Here is a 25938-nt window from a genome sequence, read left to right on the forward strand (position 1 = left end):
ACACATTTTCTGAGCCAGCAATAGGGGCGTTCCTTAAACATCTGCGTAGCCTAGGGAGTCCAGTGTCATGCGCGGAGGCCCATTTGGCGGTGATACGTTTCTTCGCAAAAATAGTTGGAGAGGCCTCTGAATACTTTTATCATAAAACAGGCCTTGAGGGGTTGGGCCAAGGGATCCCCGGGTAGCTCGGATGCCAGGCGTCCCGTCACCCCTCCTTTGCTAGAAAGGATTTTAAGGGCGCTTCACACCGTCTGCTCTTCACCCACCGAGGCGGCGCTTTTCGCCGCGGCCTTCACTTTGGCCTTTTACGGGGCTTTCCGCATCAGCGAGTTGGTAGGCTCTTTGCAAGGGTGCCCACTTGGGGGGCCTACAGCTGAAAGACGTAATCGTTTGCAGGGGGGCACTACACATTATGTTGCGTAAATCAAAGACCGACCAGCTGAAGAAAGGAACACGCATCACACTCGGTGAGGCGCCTGGTTCCCCCTTATGCCCTGTGTTAATCACAAACAATTATATGGCGGTGTGCCCTATGGCTGAGTCTCCGGCCTTCTTCATTCACCCCTGCGGAGACTGCCTGTCACGCTACCAGTTCGCGGAAGTATTTAAATTGTCCCTAAAATCAATCGGAGTGGATCAGCAAGGATATTCATCCCATTCCTTTAGAACTGGCGCAGCCACGGTGGCGGCGACAGCAGGCCTTCCAGCGTCCGCTGTAAAAAATATAGGTCGTTGGTCTTCGGAATGTTACAAACGTTACATCAGGCCAGAGTTGGTGTAACAGGGACTGGATTGCTCAATGGTGATGTCTCACGGGCATGTTTCTTTTCTTTCAGTCAAATGCCTCAGCGAGTAGTCTGGGTATTGGGCCATTCATTTGTCCGTCGGGCGGCATACCGGTTGCAACAGCTCCGTGGGTCGAAACCGGCAGACTTGCACAGCGTGGCTTTTCGGTGGTGCGGCATTGGCGGAGGAGGCATCACCCAGCTGCAACATTTGGTCGAATTGGTGAGTAGTCGTGGGGGACTGCAGTCTCCGGATCTAATCATCATTCACTTGGGGGGCAATGATTTAGTGCGTTTAGGCCGAAAAACCCTTAGGGAGACGGTATTTCTTGAAATCACAAAAGTGGCAAAGCAATTTCCAGGGGCAGCATTTGCCTGGTCACACATGGTTCCACGTCGTAAGTGGGGGGCAGGGTTAAGATCTCGCACCATCAATGTGTCAGTTCGCCGGCTTAATGCCGAGATGGCAAAGCTCTGCCCAGGCCCTGGGCGCCTATGGAATATCCCCCACAAACTGCTGAAAGGCGTGCACATGTTTCACAACGACCAAGTGCATTTGTCTGACGAAGGAACCGATCAATTTATCCGTGACATGAGGGGTTTTGCCAGCAGCCTCTTTTTGGGTGGGGAGGGCGAAGGACCTTTGGGGCCCTGGTCGCCCTTGTGGTGGAAATTGAGATAAAAAATGTGACTAGAAACAATAGGAGGGGGTCCCCAAGGTGGGGCCCCCAGGAGGACATCTGGGATAGGATCCTGAAGTTCTGAGCTAACCAGCGGATGTACACAACAGATCAGGGGGTAAGAGACCTCAGATCGCTGGGGGAGAACATGGGGCTCCAGCTCTTGGCTCCCCCCATTACACCCCAGGGCTGATTGGTGTTTGGAGGGGGGGGCGGAACCCTAAACTGGAGGACAAGGTACTGGGTAGTCAGGGTAACCGTCCCTCCTACGGATACAGGTGAGACACGGGTCACCTGTGCGGTACAATTTGGTGGTTCAGGACAGGAAGGGATCCTGTCACACTGGTTATGGTCACAAGTAATTTCTCAGTAACATGTAAATAAAAATGTTTTCTTTATTGACTAACCTTCTTATACTTGCTATTTGATGTTTGGCTTGTTGAAGTTATGAGGTAATTTATATGATGACTTTTTGAAAATAAAAGATACTTCTTCCAACGAACAAACCTTGTCGTCTCATGCTTTCCTGGCGGGGGGAGTGCGGGCCGTCTGGGGGCCTCCAGATCCTAGGGTAGAGCGCCCCCCCCGTAGGGGGGGGCGCAGCCCGTTAGGGGACGGGGCCTCCGAGGCCCTGGGGCACTCCCCTCCCCTTTTCCCCCTGCCAGGGGTGCAAGGGTCGGCTGGATTTCCGCCCTGACGCCTCGCGAGGCGTTGGGGCGGAAGTCATGCCCCGGGGGGCATCTCGTGGGGCCGACGTTGGCCGCCCGCCGGTTCTGGCCGACGCGCACTGGTGGGGGGCTATTTAAAGGCCCCCCAAAGAAGGTTAATCCTTCTTTACTTGTGTGCGGCGGCGGGACCTGACGTGCGGCCCGCGTTTGTCCCACCCACCCTCTCCTTTATGTTGGTAGTTTGGAAGGAAGTTGGGAAATTGAGATAAAAAATGTGACTAGAAACAATAGGAGGGGGTCCCCAAGGTGGGGCCCCCAGGAGGACATCTGGGATAGGATCCTGAAGTTCTGAGCCAACCAGCGGATGTACACAACAGATCAGGGGGTAAGAGACCTCAGATTGCTGGGGGAGAACATGCGGCTTCAGCTCTTGGCTCCCCCCATTACACCCCAGGGCTGATTGGTATTTGGAGGGGGGGCGGAACCCTAAACTGGAGGACAAGGTACCGGGTAGTCAGGGTAACCGACCCTCCTACGGATACAGGTGAGACACGGGTCACCTGTGTGGTCCAATTTGGTGGTTCAGGACAGGAAGGGATCCTGTCACACTGGTTATGGTCACAAGTAATTTCTCAGTAACATGTAAATAAAAATGTTTTCTTTATTGACTAACCTTCTTATACTTGCTATTTGATGTTTGGCTTGTTGAAGTTATGAGGTAATTTATATGATGACTTTTTGAAAATAAAAGATACTTCTTCCAACGAACAAACCTTGTCGTCTCGTGCTTTCCTGGCGGGGGGAGTGTGGGCTGTCTGGGGCCTCCAGATCCTAATGCCACCTTGTAAATACAGCCCCTTCCCATGCAGCACTGTGCGTGGAAGGGACATGCAACAGGTGTTGCTGTGGGCGTGCCACAGCAACACCCATTGCATTTTGACGCTGCCTCAGATTTATGAAATTTCGTAAATCTGAGGCAGCACCAAAATCTAATGCCTCCCCAGGGGTGGCGTTAGCAGGGTGCAGCGAGGAGGAATACTTTTATTCCTCCTCATTATTTGCTTTTTTCTATATGTGCTGCATTCTGCAGCATGCGTAGAAAGATCAAAATGCCAGAAATTATTGTTTATGTGTGGGAAGGTGTCCCTTCCTGCACATATACAATCATTTGAACATGATGCTTTGGGACTTCTGTGTGTGCTGCATTGTGTAGCACACACAGAAGTGCCAAAGCGCTATTAGTGATTGTTTATGTGCAGGGTGGGACACCTTCACGCGCATAAATAAATCACACCTATCAAAGCAGATATCCTTGCATGATGGTGCAAGGATGCCTGCTTTGACGCTGGTAGCTCAATTTAGCGCCAGCGCATGGGGAATCTCAGGGGTGCGCTGTATTCAGTTAAATACGGCGCATCCCTGCGTTTCTAAAGTGCTGCAGTGTGGCGCTGCTAATTTTGGCGCAGCACTGCACCACTTTTCAATAAATCTGGCCCTTAGTGTGTGGTTGAATATTTCCATTGACGTAACCTTCTGAATGGTTTGCAATAACATGGGCATAATGGGTCCTATCAAGAAAAACATAAATCAGCAAAAGTTGAGATTACAGAGCTTCTGAGTGAGACCTAAGGCCTGATTTAGAGTTGGGTGAATATCTTCTGGATTCAAGGCAGATGCTAAATTTGGAGGAGAATCCACCAGCAATTTTCGTCACCGTGAGGGCAATGTGAAGGAGGAAATTCCTTTACAACATTGTCCTTCGGATTTAGCACTGCTTGTGGAAATAAGAGGATTTTTTTGTTACCATCCCTCTGGAAGTCAGAGCCAAAGCTTCAAAATCCGCTGTGATTGCACACAGAAAACAAATATCACATCACACAAACAAGGCATACAATGTCCCGTGAAAATAAACGCATTTCCTCTACCTTGGCAACCAAAAAATTGCGCACACTGTAATCATGCAACTGAAATACACTACAACAAACAATAAATACCTGCCTTGAAGAAGCACACTTCAAAAGTATACGCTGTTCAAAAACATGTTTTACAAACTCACTATCTGGTCACAAAGGCAAACATACACAAAGTGACTCAGAGCTAAAAGCATTGTCAAAACCAAAAGGTCTCAGTTGTGCTAACAGACACTAAACCTTCGGTGCTGGAAAGAGGCACTATCGGCTTTGGTTTTGAGTGGCCAAAGCTTGTCAAACTGCATTAGGACTGCTGGAATAGTCAAGATATTACAAAAAGACCGTGATGCTGCAATAGCCCCATCTGATAGTGACCATAGAGAACCTCAGAAAGTCAATGGACCATAATTCCTAGGGCTTCATATAACAAGCACAACCTTGGGTAGAGATTAAAAAGTTGCAAACTATCCTAGAGCGATTTATCGCCAGCTCTGGGAGACTTATTGTGCCATATTTTAGGTTACCTGTAGGGCACCAGAAGGGAGCTGCAAATTGTGCTCTGGAAGCCCCCAGGGCACAATTTGCTGTTTTAGTGGTGCTTCGGCCACTCAGAGGTACCACAACCCGAAATATACGTTTTAAGGACTACAGAAGCCTTTTGGCTGCTCCTTTGCCCAGAAGCTAGCTTTTCAAGGGCCTTTGATCCAGCTGCTGCCGGCCCAAAAACCTTTATTTGTTTTTTAAATGCGCCCAATTTGGCAGCAGTAGGTGATCCTGTGGGTGTCATTGCCCTGTAGAAGAAACACACAAAGTGGAAACAAAGCCAGCACCAGCGACCCATCATTGGGACACCTGCAGACAGTGAGTGGGTGCTGCGCAACATCCCCCTCCATTAGAAGCAGTAACAGATAGCAGAGGATGTCAGGGAATGGGAGGGAATGAGGAGAAATCGAATTGGGAAGTGGGAGCCTGGTTTACAGAAAGGTAAAGACGAGATGGAAACACCCTCTCCCAATGGAAAGCTCCAGGCGAGACAAATGTGGCGCCTGTTGGACGGTACAACGTGATGTTATAAGAGGGCACTCTAGGTCTTTTGAGAGCAGAGCAATACTTCACCATTCACATATGTGATGCAGTTGCAGTGCGCAGACAGACTTGTTTGTCAGTAAGAGGCGAGGCATTATTTCTCAGGTTTTTACATCTACTAAATGCCTTTGGTGGATGTCAATGTTAATGGATAACCCTGCAGATCAAGGCTTAACAGGGTCCATCCAGAAGCCCCTTTCTGTTTATGTATGTCTGTGTGTTGTGGTGTGTTTCGTGTGATAGTACGAGTTCTCGCCATACAATTAAATCTGTCTGTAGGCCAGACAGGAAGCACCAATAAGTCCTGCAGATTACAGAATACAATAACCAAAGGCTTATCATGTCCCTAATTAATATACTTCTAGTATCACAACAGAAAGTAGTCAGTTAAAGCCCTAGGCCCACGTAGAACTTCATGGAGGCTTGTGAACACCACAGAAAATCATAATTTTCCTATCATTAAACCCAGACTAAGTGCTCCTATGAAGTGTATTGCTTTTGAATATACAAGTGCTAATAACCCACAAGAAGAGCCCACTTTCCAGTATTTGCTTCTCTGATAAATATATACCATACACTCACACTACAAGACAAGGGAGAGACCACATTGTAAAAGGGCAAGCTTTTTCAATTACTCTACCTGAGAATATCTACAGAAATTCACAACTCCTCAAGGGCATAAAGAATGGCTTCACTTTAGCATGCCCCAGAATATTTCTGAGAATGAACACTAGGGAAATAAAGCGACTATGTGCTCAATACAAACCCACTGATCTTTTCAGAGTGTTGTAGGAGGCACCACTGACACAGCACAACCCTCCATATCCTAGGCACTATGGGACATTTTAGGTGCATTCAAACCTCATGAAAAAAGCCATGTCATCCTACCAAGATCACAACACACAACAGACTTGATAAACAGAGAACGACTTCTACCAAATCCGTGGCTTCGCATTCACCAGATATGCCATTTGTTGAATAATATGTACAGGCATATTTATGTCTAGTAACAGGTCAGCGCCCACCAGCCTCAGGTTACAGCTGGAATGTGACATAGATTGAACTTCACATCATATTTCAAATGTTTCACAATTTGACACCATAATGTGCCCTTCATTAATGCCAGCAGAGTCTCAGCATAAATGCACCAACACAAAAACTGTAACCGGGTCCTACTGTGTACTTTCTGGACAGAGACACACAGCACATCATTTCTACTCACTATTGCAATTACTCATGAAGCCACACTTGGTAGCTAACCCTTTGTCAACATTGTTAATGACTAAATGCAACGGAACACGAATGTCTTGCATACACAATGCACCATTGATTGAGACAGGCTCTGCAAAAGGAGATACATAGCCATGAATCAGACAATCTTTTAGGGCCATGTTACCCTCTGAAGGAAGGGAAACTGTTGTAATCAACAGAAGATTACTAGTTCTTGACAACTCCCCTCAAGTCCAATGTCACAGCTACTCTAGCATTGTACATTAAGTCAAATGCACTTACATTAACAGTCTTGATATTTGTTAAGAGAGTACCCAAATAACTGGAAAAACTTTGTAGGCTCATGAGTACCACAATGGCAAGCACAACCATGGGCATCGGCTCTCTCCCTGATCACAGCCTGCAAAGCCACCTCACTAGACTTACTCATTAACACAATATGCTCCACCGATCTGTCTGAAAGATTAGGTAGGTGCCGTGGAGATTGCACTGTTCAAGACAATTGGAGCAGGCATTTCTGCGTAAGCCAGAGAAGGTGGTGGTGCACAATCACTGCAAATGCAACCTGCCTTTTCTATGTGTACACCAAATACAAGTTCACTACAACAGCATCAGAGGAGAAAGGACATGTCCAGGAGGAAACTTTCCAGTAATTGTGTGATCAATGGTAGTATGCTGGAGACATGACCTCCACAAACAGTACAATTCTTATATGTTTTTATCCTATGTAGCCTGGGCCTGGATTGATTCTGACACATAGCAATACATAGATCCTTCAACCCATTCACACATTATTGTAACATTCACAGCATTACATCTAGCATTCCCCTATTGTGCTTCCATGGCTGGGAATTGTCCTGCAATGTAGTGTATGGCAGGCTGATACTTCTTTCTACCGTGTGCTGCAACTCATGTTATAATGCACAATGCAGCTGCTTTTAGAACCGTGCAGATTCATGCCAAAAATGTAGGGAACATTACAAACATGAAATGACATTCATTACCATCTGTATCTGTGATGCCACAGGCCATCTCTGCTAGGAGCTGCACAAAGCTACCTCTTACAATACCTGTATTTTATCATTGTATGTATCGTTACCCGTACCATAATCAATTGTGGCACATTGTTTCCTAGGCACAGTAAGCTCTACATAGAGCCACTATACCTTGCTGATAGACAACCCATCTTTAAGATGCCTGAGTAGCTGTCAAGGTCCATGGGGCTCTCTGCCCTTTCTTCTTCTGAAACGGATTTGACTGGTGGAGCATATGTCACGTGAAGTGATTATAGAGCAGGCTGCTGGTGTTAAAGATGTGGGGGCCATTTATAAGGTGAAAGAGAAAAAGGTCAAGGACTAAGACACACCATGTTCTGAGCTCCGAAAGAGGACCTTCTCATGACAATGAAAGCAAATTATGGCATACCTCAACCTTCTACGTACCAAACAGACGTCTCCATTCCTACGAGCTTGCCCTTGCAGCCATCCCTAAGACCTGGAAAAGTACAGCAGGAGGAAGATCCTTCTCCTACCTAGCAGCCCGGACATGGAACGCACTACCTCTCAAGCTTCACAGAAGCAGTTCAGGAAGGACCTCAGGACCTGGCTCCTCGACTGAGCATCAGGCCCTCATACAGTGCCTTGAGACCCTATGGGTGATTAGCCGTGCTATACAAATCCTTGATTGATTGATTTGATTGATTGATATAGCAAGCGCTAATGACCAGCTCTATCTTCAACTTGGAATTTAGTTACGATACATGTAGCTGGCTGCATACAGTGTAACTCAGTTACACTGACAGGTTGTACAAAGGAATACAAATATGAGTGCCCAATACTCATACAATGCTAGACATACATGAGCAGCAAGTGCAACTTTGGGATCTCTTATGGCAAGTGAAGCTATTTGGGAAAGGAAAGGACAGTGGCAGGAGGGAAAGCTAGGGAAGATGTCACTGCAGTCTGCCAGGCAGCTTTATATTGACTGGATAAATAAGTCCACAATTGGATTGACTCATGCTATATGATGCATATGCAAGCAGAGGATGAGAGTGAGTCAATTCTGTGATATCAGAGCTACAAGTCCCAGAAGAAGCAGAGAAACCTACACATTAGGTCCTATAAGGACACACCAGTGTGTAGGTAAGATGTGTATGATAGTAGAACCACCCACCAACTCACACAGTGCATGGGCACTGTCTCTTTTCTTTGGCGTAGGGCTTAGAATAACCATAGACTAAGAATAGAAGAAAACTGCCCACCTCAATAGAAAATGCTTTATCACCCTTTACCATGACATGTATTTCTCCTTTCTACAATGTTTCTAAACACGATTACCAAACTTCGGATCTTGTGAAATGGCTTGTTGCAGGTGGGCAGTAGAAATTACACTTTCAGACAGCTCAATTCACCTCTGGGCTCTACCCAATCTCCCACCATGAGATATGTTATGAAATGCTGCCAGTTTGTACTTTGCATATCTGTATCATCTCTTGCAAAGTCTGTAGTTTGTTTCTTTGAGAGTTTGGGAGCAGTAACATTTTGTCCATTCATCATGCCTATATGAGTTTGTAATGTTATTCCATTGGCCATCTTGATTGCCTACCCCTATAATAGAATATTGTGAGTGTGGAAAGACAGTACTGCAGCATTGGAGAGTGTAAGAAAATGCCTCTTTTTGTATAGTCACCTCCATTTTTTCTGGACTGATGCTGCTGGGGTTTTGTGCCTTTGCAAGAGGGCACTGGTAAGCAGGCCCTAGTGCATGTGTTCTGACCATTAAAACGTTGAAAATGGCTACACTCCAGGTGGAATAGTTGACTTACTTATGATTCCCTAGGATATGGTACAAAAGTGTACCCAAAGCGTGTAAGTTCAATGTCACCAGTGAACTGCAGCATATATTGAGTCCCAGCTAAAGTGACAATCCAAAGCACGTCTGGAGGTTTGCTCTTCAGCCTATGTGTGGAGTTTTAAAACTGCCAACTGGAAAAATAGAAATCCTTTTTAATACTTATAAGTCACCCCTAACATAGGCCCTAAATGCTTACATGCATATTTATGTTATATATCATGACAATGAAATCAACTCCAAAGTCGTTTTTCACCGCAGCAAGGGCAGGCTCTCCTATAGGAAAGCACAGGGTGGTTACATTAGAATACCTTATAACGTCAGGTTGAGTGTATCTAGTAAAATAATGTAAGGACTTAATTTAATAGTATAGTAATTTAAAATCCAACCTAATGGTAAAGACATATTTTATATTACTATTTTCAAAGTGACACATTTATAAAGTTGTCGTTTTCCTGCCTAAACCAAAGTTGCCTTTATGCCAGTGTGCCATATTTTAAAGTTACTTGTTGACAGTGAGACAATTTGCATGTTATGTGAGGTACATCTTACCACAGCCTTAGGTGCATGTAAATGTGTGGAACCCAACTTGTAGCAGCTGTCCTGTTTGGCAGCTTTTTGTTCATGTGCACGTGTAACTCAAGCAGGGTGAAATCTGATTTATGTGAGAGTTCAGAAAAGATGTGTGGGCTTCATTTTGGTCTTACCGTTTTCTGTTGTGTGTGTTTATAATACCACAGTGAGTATACCACTTTGTAGTTCATATTTTGTTTTATATGATAGGTCAAATGAGAACTTAAATTCGTGGAACAAGCATATATCGACTCCAGATCATTAGTTTGAAGTAGATTGCATAACACTAAGCACTAAATGGTTAGAAATAGAAGTTCTCTTGAAAGGCAGGCTTTTGACACATCAGTGGAAAATTAAGTCTTGACCCCACATCATGATGCCCTCACAATCAGCACATCCCAAATGCACAATAAAACAGTAAGGAATCATTTATAATTTGGTTAGCATTTCACAATTACTTCCACAGGATTCTCCTGGGCCTAGTATCCCTCTAGCAGACTTCCTTTATTAATTTTAACCTCCTGGTAGACCAAAGAGGCAGCCACTCGTACATTCAACCTCTTTCTATCTTTCATGAACAAACATCCCCACACTCCCTCAAACGCACTGATGCATCTCTTTCTCTTCTCGCTCTCTGAGCACTCGCATACCAACCATACAAAAAGGGTGCCCCGATTAAGAAGACACTTTTGTGCCATGCAATGCTATGCAAATGTGGTGCTATGCAAAAAAAAAGGTGCTATGCAAATGATGATACGTTAACAAAGTTTAGTGACAAACCAGGAGGGACAGACTGTCTCTGTCCTGCATTCGCTTTATCTATACAGTCTCATGGATCCTGTGTTCAATATATCTATACTCTCACCTCTCAGAGGCACACGTTTGGAGGCCGGGACTCATTGCATCTGTGTGGTAACATGCCTGGGATGGACAGGTGTCTTATAGCCCACAAATATAAAAGGATGCCGTTATTGAACTACTCAACTCCTATTTCCTTGTTAAAGGGGATTTGAGACGCACTTAGGTTGCATGTAAAAAAAAAAATAATAATAACAAAGCTGCGCAACAGTAACAACTTATTGCAGCTGAGCTCTTCTGTCACAATGCCTGCTGCCAGAGCCAGCAGCCAAGGGGAAAGGCCGGCCACAGAGCATACTTAAAGCTGCAATTCCAAAAACGAAAACGAAATGTGGCTTTTACTTCTTCTGGAGTGTTTTTCTAGATGAACAATGATATTCAGAAAGGAGATATTTGTGGCAACATGTTTATTTGTCTCCACTTTAGATACTTATAGAGAAGAGAGAGCATCAATGCATGTTTCGACACATTCTGAGCTATGGTGTTTCTTAAAATCTGACTTGTATTAAATTAATTTTAATATATTTTTGCAAAAAAACTCTAAATGTTTTTGTTATGCTTAATTTTGCACTAGAGATTAAAATTGTATTCTTCAAGCTTATAAACATCCTGTTTCGTTCACATGTAGGAGCAACACGCCAAAGTGTTCTATATATAGGGTGATGGTGTGGCCATATATTATAAGGAATAAACTACGCACAAGCATACATTATGAGGATATTAAAAGTCACCTTTATAAAGGAATTTAGCATTTGGTATTGTTCCTCTATATGGTTACAGAACTCATCCGTGACTTGCAAGACCCTTATAATGTACAGCAGGGGGTACTTTACCTGATATATAATACATGGAAGCCTGCAATCCCTCCATAAAAAGGCATCTTTAACCTCCAAATTACGCATGGATTGCGATGTTATCAGGGTTACTGTCACTGCCAGTAGCCAAGGGGAAAGGCAGATCACAAAGCATACTTACAGATGCTTTTTAAACAACGTAAATCAAAACTGCCTTTTCCTTCTTAATTATTCTACATGAACAGTGATCAGCAGAAAAAAAACATTAATGGTGATATAATTTTTCGCATTCTATAGGTCATTACCAGAAAGATAAAATCTCTCTACATGTTTCTGCACATTCTCAACTACAGCATTTTTTTAATTCACTGTATATTAAACTGAGTCTAATAATGCAAAAAAATTCTAACTGCTTTTGGTGTGTTTACTTTTGCAATACAGATTCTATTTTTATCCTTCATGGATGCGAACAGCATATGAAAGAGTAACACCCAAAGGATTTAAGTGGTTGTGGAAAGGGTGATATTGTGACTATGTATTATAGGGAATAAAATGCAATCTGCTGTACATTATAAGAATATTACAAGTCACCTCTGAGTTCCGTGACCCGACAAAGGAACAAAACGTTCAGCTTTCTTCCTCAATATAGTCACAAACCCTTCAATGATTTGCAATATCATCATAAGGTATGGCAGGGTACTTTATCCCACATAACCTGCTTGTATAGAGCGTGCACTTGAATGGGTCCTACACCGCTTAATATCACAGAGCTTTCCCATTTTTTGGGCGATGCATGCCTTACATATTCTTTGTAAAAATTAACGGTGAAATTGTAGCTTCTTTGGCCATTGGGTAATTCTTCAAGTAGGGCTTCTAATTCGCGGACATACTCATCTTCGGGTATATCAGCTTCATGGGTGAGTGTGATGTGATACAATGGCTTAACTACCAGGTAGCCAACTTCCAGAATCTTTTTTTTCAGTACCCGCAACATTTGAGGTTGGCGTCATATTATAATGAGTCCTCACAGTTCATCTCGTGATATTTATTGCCTCCAAAGAGATACACACAAATATAAAATAAATGCAATAAATTAGTATAAACATAGCTCCAAGTAGCAACCCGATTAAAAAATGGAAGCATGCAATAATGAATCACAGAATACACACAATGAGCTGAGAATGCTCAGTTTGAAAGAAAGTGTGACATATGCTCAAGCAGTGCGACTTTTAGACATTGAAGGAAATCACTCTGAAAAGAACTAAAAATCTACGTCTCTTGGCAAGCTGTAGGACTATGAAATTGGTCTATTGTTTACGATTAGGCTCCAACAATAACATTATTAATTGACACCATAATAAATGACATTAGGACAAGGAGAGAGTTGCTGCAATCGTTGTTTCTCATTTGAATAATAAAATATACCATTAGGTATAACACTAAACTGTGTAGAATGTGGAACCCAGTCGTCAATGACTGATGGTTTATTATCTTTCTGGCAGCTGGGAAAGTACATGCCAGCTGCTAAAATATAGAAGACAGGGCCTGCGCCTAACAGCTGCAAACAGCTGTGGTTCTGGAAACCATTTTAGGAAATCTATCGTACCTTTTCAAAAGGTCACAACATTGTTTTATGCAACATGCTTTGGAGTTTAGTTTTGTTTTCAGATTATTTTTTGCTAATTTCTTAGTTTTAATTTTTTTTAAGTGATACTAAACCACCACTTTTATTTATGCACTTCGAGCAGAATTGCAACTAAGAAAGAAAAATATGGAAAACAAAATAAAGTAAATAAGACTACAATTTAATTAATCATTTTATCAAATAGTTGATGTTGCTCCTAAATACCATGAATATTTTATACGTAAAGCAAGAGGTCAGCGTTATTTTAATATGTTATGTGTAATGCTATGTATGAAAATGCCAACAAATGGATAATACATTCTATAACGCACTCTTGTGCCAACATCCAAGTACTACATAATTTAAGACTGCAAATTTAAAACACGATCAACATCTTTTAATTTAAAAAAAACATAAGCATGGCTCATCAACTGAGCATCCACAAATCTCCGAGGTTTAAAAAAATCAATGTTAAAGTGCACGTTTTTATAAACAGACGGGTTTTGTCTATTACTATCAATCCTACACAGAAATAAAGCTACAGATTTATTTTTAAATATAGTATCACAGTTCCAAGCCTTCTGCCACAAATTGGAATAAATACTCTCCCTCGCCACTTCTTCCAAAGAGCTGAATGATTAAACTATTGTCGATAAAATATTGTGGTACAAGAGTATCGTGTCAAATATAGCAACTCAAAATTATAGTGGGACAGAATATAGAAAGTAAGAATATCATTTTGTTAGATATATATAATCATTTTTTTAAAATGCATAAATAATCTACTTTAATACAATTGTATTGACCATAGTTTGTATTTAATTTGGTATGTATTAGTTATTATTTTTAGGTATTAGAACTATAATAGAAATATGTTTTTATTTTGTTAGAAAAGTTTGTAATTTCTAATGTATAATTAACCTTTTTTACATTTAGTTAGCCATTTTTTATTTCATAGTGGGTTGTTCGGTTTAAAGGGATTAAGGTGGGAAGTTATTTTAAATTTATTTTTTATTTTTTTTAATTATTTTTTGGTTAACTAAATAATTAATAAGTAGTTCGTTTTTTATCAATTGTTATTTTAATTATTTAGTAAAGTTTGTGACATTTTAAAAAAACATCTTTTTTCTTATTGTAGGAACAAAGGTAGTACAAAAATGTGGTAACATAACTATGCAGCACCCATTCGGATCCGATCATTTTAAATCCCCGCTCCCCCTGCCCCGCAGTGAGTAATAAACAGTTGAGCCTACCCGGTGGATCTGAGCTGTGCCTCTGCCTGACTCCCTGGTTGCCTGGGTGATTGTTCTGTTCCACCCACATCCTGACAGGCGTATCCTACACACACTCCAGCCAGCCCTAGTGCATACTGTCTGAACCCCAGCTTCCCCAGATTTTCTCGAACGTCTGCCGGCAACCTCTCCCAATATATACCTCTTTCTCCAAAAGTCTACAGCGTTCCATGCCAATCTCCATTCCCGAAATTGAGGGTGAATCCTGCTGCTCCATTTCTGGACTATATCCTGCTTTGCCACCATGCACCCCACATTTACCAGGGTCTTCTGATATCACAACAGGCCCAGATATTCCGAGTAATGTGAGTTTGGGTTGCAGTTCTATTCGTGCCCCAATGGCCTCCTCCAAGGATTTGATGATGAGCATGTCAATCTCAGCAAAGAACACGTTCAGGATCTTATTTGGGCTATTCTGCAAAATATAGAGTAGCTTGGGCAGTGCAATCATTTTAAACAATGCTGCTCTGCCAAAGATATTTATCGGTAATGTGTTCCAATGCTTCACATCTCTCTCTAGCCCCTTAGCCAGTGGCAGCAAATTCACCTCATAGTAGGACGTGGTCACCCTGGAGACCCACATGCCCAGGTATTTAAACTTGTAGGGTTCTATCCTAAATCAATCAATCAATCAATCCAGGATTTATAGAGCGCACTAATCACCCGTTAGGGTCTCAAGGCGCTGGGGGGGAGCTACTGGTCGTAGAGCCATGTCTTGAGACGTTTCCTGAATGTCAAGAGGTCTTGGGTCTGGCAAAGGTGGAGAGGTAGGGAGTTCCAGGTCTTGGCGGCTAGGTGAGAGAAGGATCTTCCTAAATGCAAGTCCCCCTCTTGCACCCAGTCTTCCAACTGAAACAGCAGGTATGTTTCCAAACTTTTGCAAATCCGGAGTAGTCCATCACCATATCTGGGAGTCTATTTGCACTCACTCCACCAATGCCTTCACTGCCAGTGCAGGTAGCATTGGTGATAGGGGGCTCCTCAGCCTGGTGCCACTATCAATGTTGAGCTCCCGGAAGTTACAACCATTGAGTTTCACTCCAGCGTCTGGTCTGCTATACAACAATTTTATCCACCTGATGTACTGAGGCCCAAACCCCATCCTTACCAAAATTTCAAACAAAAAGGGCCATTCCACTGACTCAAAAGCCTTGTTGGCATCTAAGGATACAACAGCCCATGGTTCCTTCTCCACCCCCACTTTGGCTATACTATTGTGGAGCTCTCTCAGATTCAGTCTATAATAAGGCAGAAACCCATTTTGATCAAGGAGCACCAAATCAGTCACTACTGTGCGCAATATTGTGCCAGCACTTTTGCCAGAACTTTGGCATCTGCATTAAGCAGATATATCAGCTTGTACGAGTTACATCGATCTCGGGGTTTCCCGGCCTCGGGAATAAGAACAGTCACTGTTTGCATGTAAGAGGCCATGTTTCCCAGCATGGAACGCCTCTACGTACAGTTCGTGCAGTGAACCCACCACTATTCTGGACATTTTACGAAGGAAGTCTAGAGGGAGCCCATTCAGGCCCAGAGCCTTCCCACTTTGCATTTGTGCAAGGGCCAATGTCACCTCTGCCGCTGAGAGATCAGCTTTCAGTTCTCGTCCCTGTTTTAGGGACTGGTCCCTGGTATAGGCTTGGCAAATGGGTACACTTGCCAAGTCGAATTGGCAGTTTAAAACTACACACACAGACACTGCAGTGGCAGGTCTGATCCATGTTTACAGTCTTCTCCTGTGGGTGGCACAATCAGTACTGCAGGCCTTCTAGTAGCATTTGATTTACAGACCCTAGGCAACCCTAGTGCACTTTGCTAGGGACTTACTAGTGAGTCAAATATGCCAATTATGGAAAAGCCATTTGCACATACAATTTCACATAGGGAGCACTTGCACTTTAGCACTGGTCAGCAGTAGTAAATTGCCGGGAGTAACACAAATAGCAAAAACAGTCCAGCACACAGCAACAACTTGGGAAGTAGAGGCAAAAAGTTAGGAGAGACCACGGCAAGGATGTCAGGTCTAACACTGAGGTTCCTGTGGCCTACTGGTGGCCAGTGTAATGTGGAGGGGGAATGGTCCATGATCCTTCATGCCAGATTTCTGGCTTCAGAGATTCTAGGTAACGTTCCTCATAGAGTGAAGAAGTAGTTAAGTCTAGACTGCATGTCATTTAAACTTGAGTAGAATGACTATCCCCTCTCCTGTTCATGGAGAAACCCCCAGATGTCCCCCAACCCTGGTGCCTGTACAAATCCCTCCGGTTTCCCTGCTGTTCCCTCATCTTCCTGCCTAGTGCTCACCTCTATGAGGGTGTGTTTTTAGAACTAGGTTAAAATCTCTCAGTTATATGCCTGCTTCATGTCTCTTGCTGCCAACAGGAGCCCCAGAGCATGTTGCAGGTTCTTTTCAATCTGTTTGGCTCACCCCAGTAAGTCCCCCTGTGCATGCACACCAGGAAGACAGTGGGCCTGATTACAACTTTGGAGGAGGTGTTAATCTGTCCCAAATGTGACGGATATACCACCAGCCGTATTACGGGTTCCATAGGATATAATGGACTCATAAAACGGCTGGTGGTATATCCGTCACATTTGGGACGGATTAACACCTTCCTCCAAAATTTTAATCAGGCCCAGTATCATATTACTGGTGGATTGTGCCCTATATAATGTCCTCTTTGGTCATCCGGGTGACCATCGGGGACCATTCCTCTTTGGTGTCTGTCTCCATCCCTGTGCATACAGGTCCACTCTCTTCCTCTTCAGAGACCAGTGCTCGCCATTTGTTGCTGTCGAGAACAATGCTGCATTATTTGACCTCCAGTATTGTGTTCACCTGTTCCGCTTTCCTTTGTACTTTCGATGGCAAGGCTTTGTTTTTCTTTTGGGGTCCTGCCCCTGGACAATTTCACCTGCCATTCGGAGTCTCTAAGCGAGCTGGTCAGTGGGCCCAAACACACTCCCTGGTAATCAAGCCAGTTCCATGCTTCTTATGTGCCAATAGCAGAAAGAGGGATTTTTACTTCTAAATGACCCACAGTTTTGCCGGAAATATAAGCGTATAGTTCAGACCTAGATGGGATAGAACTCTTTTTACTGGCGCAAACGCCCCTCTCTGTCTTTGGATCAGATTGGTGTAGTCCAGGTATATTTAGATTTTGTGGCCTTCTTTGCTCCATGGGCCATGTTTGCAGAATGCATGCAATATGTTTCCCTAGTCTTTAAAGTTCATCAGTTGAACTATGATTGGCGAAGGGCTGGCCCCTGGTGCTGGCCCTCTCCACCGAGAAGAATCGCGACTGGTGACCCTGAAGTACACTAACCACTCCTCCACAAAACAGTTCAACACTCTGGCCCTTTGGTCCTTTCTGACACCCCCACCAGTCACACATTATGTCGCTGGGACCTACCTTCTGCATCTTCCAGGTGGTCGGACAGTACCTTCAACTCCCACTCCATGTTGGAGCATTTCTGTGTGAGGTCCTTAAGAGTCAGTTGGACAGCGTATAGCTACGTTTCTGTCTTCTTCACTCGTGTCACCAGCTTTATGTGATCTTCTAGCAGCAGCCCCACCTCATTCACCACTGTGGTAATCTGGACCTCGAGGGTCACTTTGGTAGTCTTGATGGCTGCCAGGATTGATACAGTGTTGCTGGCCTGCTCCTCAGTCTGCACCCCGCAGTGCGTACAAAGTCTCCTGATATCTCCTCTCACCCTTAGTTATTTGCACCTCCAGGGCCTTCTATTGCTGTCTCTGTGGCCCATCCACTCCAGTGGTGGGTAACATGGGGGCTGGGGGAAATCTACTCCCTCTAGCGGCTCCTTCTCTCCCCAGATGGCAACACCCTAGGAAGAAAGGACATAGTAGTCTCAGCAACCACAGTTCACAGTAGAGGGTGGCCCCTCCTCTTCTCAGGCCAGCTCCAGTCTCCCGCACCCAGCAACGTCTTTCTCCTTAGGCCTCCTCAGGGATTGAGCCACAGTGGCTGCTGTTTCTTTCCCTTTGACTGTCTCTTCTGTGGGCTGCTCTCATCAGCAGGCTCTAGCCCTGCACAGTACCTGAGCCGGGCCAGCATGAGCTAAGTAGCATTGGTCTCTGTTTGTGAGTTACAAGACCCCCATCCACGAGTCTTACCATGCCCACCTGAGCTCACTGCAGACGGCGAGACCATCACTCGTCCCTCGAGGTCGCCAATCATTGCACCAAGGCCCCAGCAGCACCCTCATACCATTTCTCACTCTCGCCAGCAGTTGATGCGTCTCCGAGTTCCACCAGCTGCCATCTTGACCTCTTGCAGAGTCGCCTGCAGCGCATGGTTTCAGGGATTAATGTGCTGACAGAAAGGATCCACAGTTACCTCTCACCACTCTGAGGGTCAGTGACCCTTGTTACCTAAGGTGCAGACCTTTAATTAGTCAGGATTAATGACCCTGGGGCCCGTCATTGGCAGGAGCTCAGCGGTGCACAACTCACTCCACGGTCAGTCAGGCTACACCCCCAAATTTAATGTGTAATTTAAGTTTCCTAAAGTATAATTAGTGGTCACCCTGGAGACCCACATGCCCAGGTATTTAAACTTGTAGGGTTCTATCCTAAATCAATCAATCAATCAATCCAGGATTTATAGAGCACACTAATCACCCGTTAGGGTCTCAAGGCGCTGGGGGGGAGCTACTGGTCGTAGAGCCATGTCTTGAGACGTTTCCTGAATGTCAAGAGGTCTTGGGTCTGGCAAAGGTGGAGAGGTAGGGAGTTCCAGGTCTTGGCGGCTAGGTGAGAGAAGGATCTTCCTAAATGCAAGTCCCCCTCTTGCACCCAGTCTTCCAACTGAAACAGCAGGTACGTTTCCAAACTTATTGCAAATCCGGAGTAGTCCATCACCATATCTGGGAGTCTATTTGCACTCACTCCACCAATGCCTTCACTGCCAGTGCAGGTAGCATTGGTGATAGGGGGCACCTCAGCCTGTGATCTTCCTTGTACATGTTCTTTGCAGCAGATATATTATTCCTCTGCACTACTTTAGGATGAGTCAAAACTGCCACTAGGCAGAATTCCAATTTCTCTCCAGCAGGAATATTAATTACCATAGCTATCTTGATATTTATTAATAATTGACTGAAAACTGCTGGACAAACAAGGAACTCTGCAGTAGTTGTTTTTAACCCCATCATTTTTTTTTTTTTTAAATGTCCCAAGCTAGGCGCAAAGTGCAGTTACACCCGTCGCTCCACCCTAAAGCCGGCCATGGTGATAGCTACTTAGAGACAAAATTATTTTATAAATATTTCTACTATGATGCACTAATGAAGATAACACTTACATGTACCGATGAAGGAGAGAGATCTGCGAAAACAATACAAGAAGTCTATTAATCCACTGCCAGTCTCTGCAATCTCCTCCAATGTTCTCATTAAGCAAAGGACATATTTGCAGACTACTATAAACAGACTACCATGTTCTGTGCATCCATCCTAACTTACTGTTCTGTAACTTATTTTGGAAAGTAACACTACATGTATTAACCCCTTTGCTGCCAGGCCTTTTCCTCCTCAGGTGCCAGGCCTTTTTTGGGATATTTGGGGCGCTTAGGCCCTCATAACTTTTTGTCCTCATGAGCTACCCATGCCAAATGCGCGTCCTTTTTTTCCAACATAGGGATTCTAGAGGTACACAGAGTTTGTGGGTTCCCCAGGAGGGACCAGGAAATTAGCCAAAATACAGTGAAAATTTCGTTTTTTTAAACAAAATGGGAAAAAAGGCTGCAGAAGAAGGCTTGTGTTTTTTCCCCTGGAAATGCCATCAACAAAGTGTTTGTGGTGCTAAAATCACTATCTTCCCAGCTTTCAGGAACAGGCAATCTTGAATCAGAAAACCACATTTTCAACACAATGTTTGCATTTTATTGGGACATACCAATTTTTTACTATTTTTTGTGCTTTTAGCCTCCTTCCAGTTAGTGACAGAAATGGGTGTGAAACCAATGCTGGATCTTGAAAAACTAAACAGTTCTGAAAAGTAGACACAATTCCAAATTCAGCAACAGGTCATTTGTGTAGGTTTTCCTTCAGAAAATAACAACTCAAATAAAAAAAATATTGACATTGAGGTGAAAAAAAACACAATTTTTCTCCACGGTTTACTCTGTAACTTTTTTCCTGCGATGTTAGATTTTTTAAAGCAATATACTGTTACGTCTGCTGGACTCTTCTAGTTGTGGGGATATATAGGGCTTGGAGGTTCATCAAGAACCCTAGGTACCAAGAGCCAACAAGTGAGCTGCACCTTGCAATGGGTTTTCATTCTATACCTGGGTATACAGCAATTAATTTGCTGAAATATAAAGAGTGAAAAATAGGTATCAAGGAAACCTTTGTATTGACAAAATGGGCACAAGATAAGGTGTTGGTAAGCAGTGGTTATTTTCACATCTTTTAATTCTGGTGTCCCCATATTAGCATGTCAATTACAGGGCATTTCACAAATAGACGTCTTTTTTAACACACGTCTTACAATTGAAAGGAAAAAATGTTGAGAAAAACTAGGGGCAATAACACTTGTTCTTCTATTCTGTGTTCCCCCAAGTCTCCCTATAAAAATGGTACCTCACTTGTGTGGGTAGGCCTAGTGCCGACAGGAAACGCAACATGGACACATCACATTTTTACATTAAAATCGGATGCGCTTTTTGCCTAGCTGTGGATTTTGGCCTCTAGCTCAGCCAGCACTGAGGGAAACCTACCAAACCTGTGCATTTTTAAAACTAGATACCTAGGGGAATTCAGGATGGGGTGTCTTGTGGGATTCTCACCAGGTTCTGTTACCCAGAATCCTTTGCAAACCTCAAAATTTGGCAAAAAAAAAACACTCTTTCCTCACATTTCAGTGGCAGAAAGTCCTGGAATCTGAGAGGAGCCACAAATTTCCTTCCACCTAGCATTCCCCCAAGTCTCCCGATAGAAATGGTACCTCACTTGTGTTGGTAGTCCTAGTGCCCACAACAGGAAATGCCCCTAAACACAACATGAAAACAGAGCTTTTTTTTGCAATGTGCCTAGCTGTAGATTTTGGCCTCAAGCTCAGCCGGCACCTAGGGAAACCTACCAAACCTGTGCATTTTTTAAAACTAGACACCTAGGGGAATCCAAGATGGGGTGGCTTGTGTGGCTCTCACCAGCTTCTGTTACACAATTTCCTTTGCAAACCTCAAAATTTGGCCAAAAAACACTTTTTTCCTCACATTTCGGTGACAGAATGTTCTGGAATCTGAGAGGAGCCACAAATTTCCTTCCACCCAGCGTTCCCCCAAGTCTCCCAATAAAAATGGAACCTCACTTGTGTGGGTAGGCCTAGTGCCCGCGACGGGAAATTCCCCAAAACACAACTTGGACACATCACATTTTCCCAAAGAAAACAGAGCTGTTTTTTGTAAAGTGTCTAGCTGTGGATTTTGGCCTCTAGCTCAGCCGGCACCTAGGGAAATCTACCAAACCTGTGCATTTTTTAAAACTAGACACCTAAGGGAATCTAAGATGGGGTGACTTGTGGGGCTCTCACTAGGTTCTGTTGCCCAGAATCCTTTGCCAACCTCAAAATTTGGCAAACAAAACACTTTTTCATCACATTTCGGTGATAGAAAGTTTTGAAATCTAAGAGGAGCCACACATTTCCTTCCACCCAGTATTTCCCCAAGTCTCCTGATAAAAATGGTACCTCACTTGTGTGGGTAGGACCAGTGACAGCGAAAGGAAATGTCCTAAAACACTATGTGGACACATCAAAATTATCAAATAGAAAACGACTTGTTTTTGCACGGGGGGCATGCGTTTTTGGTCCTGGGCTCAGCAGCCAAACAGGGAAACTTACCAAACCCAAATATTTCTGAAAACTAGACACCCGAGGCAGCCCAGGGAAGTGTGACTTGCGTAGAGCCCCCAGTGTTTTCTTACCCAGAATCCTCAGCAAACCTAAAATTTAGCAAAAAAAATTGAATTTTTCCCACATATCTGTGTGAGATCACCGCACCGGGACAAATTACCACCCAATGTTCCCATCAGTCTCCTGGTAAAAATGATCCCTCACTTGTGTAGGTGGGCCAAGTGCCTGTGACAAGGAAGAGCCAAAAACATGTCAAAATTGAGAAGGAACCTAAGCGGGTCCAAAAGGGCAGTTTGAAAAAAACATTTTTAGGCTGACAAGACGGGCAGAATTTTTATCTGTATAGATGTGACAATGCTGGGTGGTAGGTATTTTGTGGATTCCGGAAGATTCCATCACAAAAGTATGGGAAAAATGTGTGATTTCCAGTAAAGTTGGAGGTTTGCAGGGCATTGTGGGTAAGAAAATGGTGCGGGTGCATGTGAAGCACACCACCCTGGACTCACCCAGATGTTTAGTTTTCAGATGTGTCTATGTCTTGTGGATTTTTCTACATGACAGCATCCCAAAGTCCAAAAAGTGCAGCCCTCACCATTCCAAGTAGGACGATTTTGAGAGTTGGCCAAGCTGTCATGGCCCAAATATAAAACCAAAACCAAAAATAATCAAATGTCCTCTTGCTTGCCGTGGGATAAGATGTTTTAGTGTGGGAGAGCTGAAAGACTGTTACCAACTTCAGTTGGGGTGGGGGCATAACCATGTCCATACTGGTTGGTAGCCACCACCCAACTATTTTTTTTTTTAATTCCCTGGCATCTAGTAGGCTTCTGTCTCCCCGGGGAGTGGATTGGGGGTAATTGCCCCATCTGCCCACCAGTGGGCAGAAAAACTTTGGCACCATTTATTTGGGGTGGGGAAATGGCCATGCCCCCACCCTTTGGGAGCAGATGTGCCTTCCAAAAATAGGCTGCTCTGCCCCTAAGGGGGACAGATATGGGCAACAGTAATGTGCCCCCATGGGCAGCGACCCTTGCCCAAGAGGCTGGCCCCCCAAACAAAACACACACACACATACCAATCCCTGGTGCCTAGTGGTTTCTGCCCCCTTTGGGGGCAGATTGGCCTAATAAAAAAAGGCTGATCTGCCCCCTAGGGGGGCAGAAATGGCCTAAAATATATCTGTCCCCCCCCCCAAGGGAGCGACCGTTGCATAAGGGGTCACTCCCCTTGCGTGAAATTGATGCAAAAAAAATAATCTCTGGTGTCTAGTGGTTTTTTCCCACCCTTGGGGGCATATTCGCCTAACGAAAATAGGCCGATCTGCCCCCAAGAGGGGTAGAAATGGCCTAAAATAAAATTGTCCGCAAAAGGAGCGACCCTTGCCTAAGGAGTCGCTCCCCACATCTAAGAAAATAAAACAAACAAAAAAATGATCCCTGGTGCCTAGAGGTTCCTGACCCCACCCCGGGGGATAGATCAGCCTTATTACAATAGGCCGATCTGCCCACAAGGGATGGCAGAAATGGCCTAAAACAAATTTGCCCCCAGGGGGAACGACCCTTGCCTAAGTGGTCGCTCCCCTTGTGTGAAATTGACGCAAAAGAAATAAAAAGCCCTTGTGTTTAGTGGTTTCTGCCCCCCACATGGGGTCATATTGGCCTAATGAAAATAGGCAGATCTGCCCCCAAGAGGGGTAGAAATGGCCTAAAATAAAATTGTCCACCAGAGGAGCGACCATTGCCTAAGGGGTCGCTCCCCAAGTCTAAAAACAAAAAAAAAATGATCCCTGGTTCCTAGAGGTTTCTGCCTCCCTGGGGGCAGATCGGCCTAATTACAATAGGGAGGCCAGAAATGGCCTAGAGATAATTTTGCCCCCATGGGAGTGACCCTTGCCTAAGGGGACACTCCCCACATCTAAAAAAAATAAAACAACAACAAAAACAAAGATCCCTGGTACCTAGTAATTACAATAGGCCAATCTACCCACAGGTGGGGGCAGAAAATGCCCCCCAGGGGAGCGACCCTGGCCCAAGGGGTTGCTCCCCTTTATTGGTTTCATAACAAAGAAACTCCCTGGTGTCGAGTGGGCATTTCTGCTGCCCGATCCCTTCAGATCAGGCAGCATAAATTCTGAAAGAGACATCAAAGGAAAGGAAAGGCCTTTCCTTTCCTTTCCTTTGATGCCTCTCTCGCCCCCTCCACGTGATCAGAAGAGAAATGCTTTTGCATTTCTCTTCTGATCCGCGCTGGAAGCGAGGGGGCAGCCTCTGATGAGGTCAGTGCGTGATTGCACCCTGACATCATCAGATGCCACAGGAGCGTCCGAGGGGTTTAAGGGGAAGTGATTCCCCTTCCAGCCCTGCCCGTGGGAGACGGGTGCGAGGCCCTCAGGGAGAGTGCTAGCACTTCCCCTGAGGGCCCATACTAGGACGAGGTGGTCACTTCAGTGCCACGGACGAGGACTAGACCACTTCGTCCTGGGCACCCAATGGTTTAAAGCAGGAGAAACCCACAAATTCAACACTTTTTACTTATGTTTACTTTTCTTTTGCAGTACAAACTCGGCCCAGGGCCGTATACAGAAAATTACATGAGCACAGCAGGAGCTCCTCCGCTAAGGCGAAGGAGAGTCACCCCACTGCTTGTGGGGAGAGAAAAAAATGAAATTATAACAACGGAACACTATTATCATTTTACTTGGAGGCAGGTTGGGGGGGGGCAGGGCTGGAGGAGGGCTGGAGGAGGAGTGGTTTGTGCACCATAAGTGCTCATGTCTGTTTGGCCGGCTGTGTTGGGCCAGCCAAACGGTCATGTACACTATAGTTTCTCCACCCGGCTGTATTACACAGCCGGGAGGAGAAAGTGTACAGGGTCCCACTCCCTGTCTGAGCACTGAACGAGGCTGCCCACACCAATCACAACACTACTGTCATGCTGGTGACAGCAGCGTCATGATTGGCGGAGGGGAGTGTGGGAAGAGGACGAGGCTGCTCAAGATAGACGAAGCCGCCTCCTGACAAACCAGGCAAGTGTTTTAAAAAATAAATATATGTATTCCCTCTCACCTTCGTTTAGTGGTAGCCGCCACTGCAAGAGCACCAGATTACATTACATATGGTCAGATTTATTTTTTATGGGTTTTCAGTCATGGGAGATTAAGTGATGTGCCCAAAATAGCAGGATGTGGAGCCGATGCCAGTACTCAAACCTGGTTTGCGCTTCTAAAGGTGGCAGCGACAGTGGTTAAGCCAAAAAATATGACCCCTCCGGAAGCTGGTTTGCACTTATGATAGTATGCAAATAATACAACTTACTCCATTTACACCCTCTCAAATAAATATGAATGTACCTTAATTTTGAATTCCAACTGAGAGTTAATCGTGTACATCATTTCTGTCCTTTCCATTGTTCGAGCTCCTTCATTGCACAATCGGACCAACTGGAAACAAAGCATAATAGTACATTTTACTGCTAACATTACTGAAAAATAGAGCACAGTGATGGTCACTTCTGGGGGAAGAAATACTATCAAACAAGAGTGAGATTTGTAGCAAATAAAACACACACATGTTTCACACAGACACACACACACGAGCACACAACGTATCTTTCTCTCTCTTCATCTACTTGTTTTCTCAGGTGTGATTCGCATTTGCTTTTGTCCACCTTCAGCCACTTGGGGCCAGATGTAGGTAGATATGAT

The 25938-nt window shown here is 44.4% G+C and overlaps 1 protein-coding gene across 1 annotated transcript in view; it reads right to left on the reverse strand.

Annotated features, from left to right (window-relative positions):
- The window catches only part of ARHGEF26 (Rho guanine nucleotide exchange factor 26), a 380358-nt gene that overhangs the window by 144728 nt on the left and 209692 nt on the right, over positions 1-25938 (reverse strand). The window contains exon 10 of the mRNA XM_069213320.1: positions 25585-25674. Coding sequence (XP_069069421.1) covers positions 25585-25674 — 90 coding nt within the window. The remainder of the gene's footprint in view (positions 1-25584; positions 25675-25938) is intronic.

The sequence above is a fragment of the Pleurodeles waltl genome, chromosome 11 (genome assembly GCF_031143425.1).
Source record: "Pleurodeles waltl isolate 20211129_DDA chromosome 11, aPleWal1.hap1.20221129, whole genome shotgun sequence".
Lineage (NCBI taxonomy): Eukaryota > Metazoa > Chordata > Amphibia > Caudata > Salamandridae > Pleurodeles > Pleurodeles waltl.